General features: G+C 39.0%; 1 protein-coding gene across 1 annotated transcript in view; it reads left to right on the forward strand.

Moving 5' to 3' along the window:
- LOC106881984 (serine/threonine-protein kinase 36) overlaps window positions 1-6597 on the forward strand; it is a 168015-nt gene that overhangs the window by 69601 nt on the left and 91817 nt on the right. The window contains exons 16-18 of the mRNA XM_052974262.1: window positions 1624-1774; window positions 4179-4300; window positions 6060-6167. Of these exons, the coding sequence (XP_052830222.1) occupies window positions 1624-1774; window positions 4179-4300; window positions 6060-6167 (381 nt within the window). The remainder of the gene's footprint in view (window positions 1-1623; window positions 1775-4178; window positions 4301-6059; window positions 6168-6597) is intronic.

The following is a 6597-nucleotide window of genomic DNA, read 5'->3' on the forward strand; positions in this document are numbered from 1 at the left end:
TTACAAGCCAATATAGTGCCTTACCTTGTGTTAACTGTGAGGTGTATTTACTTTTAAGTTTATAGATTTGCTATATATATATATATCATCATCATCATCATCATCATCATCATCATCATCATCGTTTAACGTCCGCTTTCCATGCTAGCATGGGTTGGACGATTTGACTGAGGACTGGTGAAACCGGATGGCAACACCAGGCTCCAATATATATGTATCTATTTGTGTGTCTGTGTTTGTCCCCCCACTATTGCTTGACAACTGATGTTGGTGTGTTTACATCCCTGTAAATCAGCAGTTCAGCAAAAGAGGCCGATAGAATAAGTATTAGGCTTACAAAGAGTAAGTCCTGGGGTCGATTTGTTCGACTAAAGGTGGTACTCCAGCATGGCCGCAGTCAAATGACTGAAACAAGCAAAAGAATAAAGTACTGGGATTGGTTTTATTCAACTAAAATCCTTCATAGCAATGCCCCAGCATGACCACAGTCCAGTGACCGAAACAAGTAAAATAGATTTCTTTATTGAGCCATGCAGGGTCGAACACGGAGGGGACAATACAATGTAGAATTTTTCTTTTCAAGACCAATCAATAGGGATTGAAAACATTTTGGGACATGTACAGAAAGAGATAAAGAGGTAACATTTTAACAACAGAAATTCTCAAAAGGGGGAGAAAATAAAACATTGACTTGGGTTATCTGTGGAAAGAAAAACCTATGAAAAAACCATGGTAACCTCGGAAAGAAAAAAAAACATGAGAGTAAAGCGCCCTTTCTCTTTTTGTTTTATGGGTTCATGCTCAAAGTAGGTCTGTCATTCATGCGTACCATCCTTGCTACATTCATCCACCTTTTATTAAACTTTTCATTAGACAAGACTTCCCTCTCTACCCTTACCTGCCTTTTCAAGTAATACTTGAAAAAGTTGTTGAGAGGTTGGCCAGAGAGGAAAGTATTTGTTTTTAAGCCTTTCAAACGAGTCCCCCCCATACACATTCTTTCACTATAGCCACCAGCACCATGAAAACTGCTTTGCCTTCCCGGTTAAAGGAAGGTGGCAGGGCAATATTTATGATCGACTTGTCTAACATCCGGACTTGTCCCACACGACAGCAGCCATTCAACATAGGCCCACAGTTCTGAAATATTTGGACATTGCACGAGTGTGTGCAGAACAGTTTCATCATTCTGACCACATCTCGGGCAGGTCGGTTCAGTTTTTCTTGATCTGTGTCTGTAGACCTCATCTTGGATGAGCAATGTTCCTCAATAGCACTAACAGGCCAAGGATTTCTGGAAATTGTCCATAGGTCCTGGCTCAAAAGTGGTCCTGAAGAGGCGAGTCAGGTATTCCCTATTGACACCTAGAGTCTCCTCAAGAATGTCATCGCACCTCCTCTCTATCAATCATCTGAAACAAGTAAACTTCTGTGAATTCAGTTTGTGAATGGCAGAACTAAGCTATATATATGTATCTGAAACAATTATAGAACTTCTGTCTTGTTAATCTTTGCACCACAGAAAATTTAAAACAAAAACAAAAAAAAAAAACTATTTTGAGTTTCTTTCATTGAAGTTATAGATACGTTATTGTAATGTTTTTCTCATATTTTATTGTGCAGTGTCTTCGTTATATTTGTGAAACAATGGATCGCAGTAAACTCGGAATTTCCGGGACGTTTTATTCAAATTTATCATCGAAATCATCCCAGACTCTTCAGTGTATATTTATTTCTTCATACCAAAATGCTGCCATTTCTAATACACATGCAAGTAAGTGTGTTCAATATTTTCATGTTTCTTTTTTTATCGTTCTCAGAAATTTCTACACAGTCCTCGTAGAGACACTGACATGACAGTACAACTCAAAAATTTACTTCCCAACCATGTGGTCTTGAGTTCAGTCCCACTGCATGACACCGTGGGCAAATCTCTTCTATTATTGCCTCAGGCTGATCAAAGCTTTGTGAGTGGATTTGGTAAACAGAAACTTTTAAAAGGCCTTATGTGTGTGTGTGTGTGTGTGTGTGTGTGTGTGTGTGTGTTTATATATATATATATATATTCTTATTTCTTTACTGCCCACAAAGGGCTAAACATAGAGGGGACAAACAAGGACAGACAGATGGATTAAGTCGATTAGATTGATCTCAGTGCGTAACTAGTACTTATTTAATCAACCCCGAAAGGATGGAAGGCAAAGTCGACCTTGGCAGAATTTGAACTCAGAATGTAGCGGCAGATGAAATATCGCTATGCATTTCGCCTGGCGTGCTAATGTTTCTGCCAGCTCGCCACCTTAAAAACTTTCTGCATCATGAGCAGCTTTCTGTATTTCTCATTTCATTCATTATTCTATTTCTGTACTACAATGCTTCAAGCAAACTACAACACTCTTTTTCAAAAGGAAATGTTTCATTATGTTTATATCAAATCAGACAAATTTCTCATTTGACCAGTGAGACATTGATGATGTGACAGCTGGAGGGAAAAAGGACTGCTCCAGCTGGTACTCATCATCAGTTGATTAGAGTGGAGTGATGCACAGATACAAACATGATGCCTGCTCTGGGAATCAAACCTACATTCTTGTGATTATGAGCCAAAGTACCTAATCACGGGGCCACATTGCTTTTGACTGTGTAACATTATGACTTTCAATGTTACTAAAGAACAGTTTTTTAAGACAGATTTTAAAAATATTAGAAATAAACTTAGCAAAGCAAACTGCCGCATGTCTTCACATGTAGTGTCTGGAAACGATTCTGAAAAATCAGGACTATTAATATTTGAAAGAATTCTTGAAAGCATCTGGTTCCTAATCAATAGCTGGCTGAGAAGAATCACATGATTTATCATTGATTACACAGCAATCTAACGTGATGTGCATATCTTCATTAATTTGGTTCTTTATATTTAGCTTTTATTCCAACAAGTTTGGAAATATTTAACTTGAAGTAAAATATTTTACATTTTATAAATTGGTTATTCTAAGTGCAAACAATTTACATCATTGTCATCATCATTGTTTAACATCCTGCTTTCTATGCTGGCATGGGTGGGATGGTTTGACGAGAACCAGCCAGGCAGAAGCTTGCACCAGACTTCTCTAACTATTTTGGCAGGATTTTTACAGCTGGGTACCCTTCCAAACACCAACCACCCAGCAGAGTGGACTTAGTGCTTTTTACGTGGCACAAGAACAGGTGAGGTCAGTTTTGGTAAGGTTTTTACAACTGGATGCCCTTCCAAACACCAACCACTTTACAGTGTGGACTGGGTGCTTTTAAGTGGCACCTGCACTGACAGGGTCACCAAGTACTTGCAAGACAAAAAAAAACTATTTTGAGAGAGGAGGGAGCATCTTATATATTATTATTATTATTATTATTATTATTATTATTATTATTATTATTTTTTTTTTATTTTTATTATTATCAACATCGTTTAGAGTTTGTTTTCCATGCTTATATGGGTTGGATGGGTTTGACAGGAGCTGGCTAACTAGAGAGATACACCATATTCCAGCTGTCTGTTCTGGCATGGTTTCAACAGCTGGATGCTCTTCCTGATGCCAACCATTTTACAGAGTGGACTGGGTGCCTTTTATATGGTACCAGCACATGTGCTATTTATGCATTGGCATGTATTGATGATGATCATGGGTAACTACTCAGGGTAGGCAGTTGGTGACCTTTATGTTGTAAAACACACAAAAAATAAGCGAAACACAGGGTGAGAGGCTGAATCTGGCCAGTTTGAGCATAAAACAAGTAGAATATTTGGGCTGGGTCAACTTTGCCTTTCATCCTTTTGAGGGTCAGAAAAATAAGTATCAGTTATACACTGGGGTCAATGTAATTGACTTAGCTCCTTCCATGAGATTGCTGGCCTTTTGTCAAAATTTCAAATCATTTTATATTTTGCAGTTGTTTAAAATAGAATTCACATTATTTAGAAATATATGTTTCAAATTTAATTTCCTAAAGCACTGGAGATTTCAATTCAAACAAAATTTGTTTTTTAAAATGTGATGAATAAAATTAAATCTTCAGCATAATAAAATAAAATAAAATAAAATATCCCTAGAGCTGGTTTACAGTTTTCCATTTGTTTTTGCATACTGATGAAGTCATTATTTATTCATTCATTTGTAAATTTTTTCTCATTTCTCAAGAAACACCTGAGGTTAGTTCATCTCTAAGTAGTGAAAGCAAAACCTACCTGTGTGTATCTTGTTTGTCCCTCATGGTTCATTTGCCACTTGCTAATTCTCCTGAAGATCAGAGTAAGAGAAGGGTAAGTACGACATGAAAACACTGTATTGCTCTTAACGATTATTAATTTTATAAGGATTGTTGATAATAAAAACAGCAGAGCTACTAACAAAATTCTCAGAAGTACACACACACACACACGCACGCACGCACACACACACACACACACACACACACACACACACACATATATATAATCATCATCATCATCGTTTAACGTCCGCTTTTCATGTTAGCATGGGTTGGATGATCTGACTGAGGACTGGCGAACCAGATGTCTACACCAGGTTCCAATCTGATTTGGCAGAGTTTCTATAGCTGGATGCCCTTCCTAACGCCAACCACTCTGAGAGTGTAGTGGGTGCTTTTACGTGCTACCGGCACGAAGGCCAGTCAGGCGGTACTGGCAACGGCCATGCTCAGAATAGTGTATTTTACGTGCCATCTGCACAGGAGCCAGTCAAGTGGCACTGGCAATGACCTTGCTCGAATGTTTTTTCATGTGCCACCGGCATAAGTGCCAGGAAAGCGATGCTGGTAACGATCACGCTCAAATGGTGCTATTTATGTGCCACTGGCATGGAAGCCAGACAGCTGCTCTGGCAATGATCACGCAATATATATATATATATATATATATATATATATATATACTCCAATCTAGTGATCATAAGTTCAATTCCCGGACTGAATGGCACATTGTAATCTTCAGCAAAACACTTTATTTCATGTTGCTCCACTGAGTGACCCTGCAACAGAATAGCCTTCTGATCAGGGGAGATGTTGGCCTGCTCACTTTGCCAGCAGTGTGGCATCATTTGAAAACTAAAGAAACAACACAAAGTGCATTGTGATCAGTGATATATAACATCTGATAGTCTAGTCCAGTGGTTCCCAAAGTGGGCAATACTGTCCCCTTGGGGGCAGTGGAAAGATCCAGTGGGGTATTGAAGAAAAGTGGGATGATAATGGGGTGCCCCAAAAAGGGTGGTAGATGTAAAAAAAAAAAGAAAAAAATATTAATTGGTTAATTAGGTTTAAGTTTTATTTGTGTAGGCGCAGGAGTGGCTGTGTGGTAAGTAGCTTGCTTACCAACCACATGGTTCCGGGTTCAGTCCCACTGCGTGACACCTTGGCAAGTGTCTTCTACTATAGCCTCGGGCCGATCAAAGCCTTATGAGCAGATTTGGTAGACAGAAACTGAAAGAAGCCTGTTGTATACATGTATATGTATATATACGTGTGTGTGTGTCTGTGTTTGCCCCCACCCCCCCTACATCGCTTGACAACCGATGCTGGTGTGTTTACGTCTCCGTAACTTAGCGGTTCGGAAAAAAAGAGACCAATAGAATAAGTACTAGGCTTACAAAGACTAAGCCCTGGGGTCGATTTGCTTGACTAAAGGCGGTGCTCTAGCATGGCCGCAGTCACATGACTGAAACAAGTAAAAGAGTAAATACCTGGAACCATGTGGTCGGGAAGTAAGCTTCATACCACACAACCACGTGTCTTCTCATTTTGACATCATATGATTGTTGTAAATAAAGGCCATACATCTCCAATATTCTATCAAAACCTGTCTTGCTTGGAAACAGGCAGTTGTTGGCAACAGCAAGAGCACCCCACTGTAGAAAATCTGCCTAAAAAAAACTGGAAAAGTGGACATCAACATCAAAAGGACGCTGATATTTATATAATCATGTACACCCATCCTTCAAACTTTTCATCTTGTGTTTATGTTAGACATCAGAACCATTAATTTTATTCTATATTTACTCCAGCTGGCCATGGACCTTGCAGAATTAATGGTTACTGAAAACCATCAGACTGTGACAGATCACTTCCTGAATTTGATCTCCTCCCCTCCCATCAGTGGAAATGTTCTCACTGTAAGTATTAATCTTCATCCATGTTTCTCCTCTTCAGTTTTGATAAATAATACTCTGCCATCAGCTCCAGAAAGATTTTGGTTATATATTTTCTTTTGGTGCAAGCATGGCTGTGTGGGTAACGGTCTTGCACTGCAATCATGTGGTTTTGGGTTCAGTCCTACTTCACAGTACCTTGAGTAAGTACTTTCTACTATAACCCACTGCTGACCAATTCCTTGTGAATGAATTTGGTAGATAGAAACTATGTGGAAGCTTGTCATATATTCATCTGTGTGTGTGTGTGTGTGTGTGTGTGTGTGTGTGTATGTGTGTGTGTGTGTGTGTGTGTGTGTCTTTGTTTCACAACTGGTGTGGGTTTGTTTACATTCCCATAACTTAGTGGTTCAACAAAAGAGTCCAATAGAATAGGATAAGTGCCAGACTTTAA

The sequence above is a fragment of the Octopus bimaculoides genome, chromosome 1, assembly GCF_001194135.2.
Source record: "Octopus bimaculoides isolate UCB-OBI-ISO-001 chromosome 1, ASM119413v2, whole genome shotgun sequence".
Classification (NCBI taxonomy): Eukaryota; Metazoa; Mollusca; class Cephalopoda; order Octopoda; family Octopodidae; genus Octopus; species Octopus bimaculoides.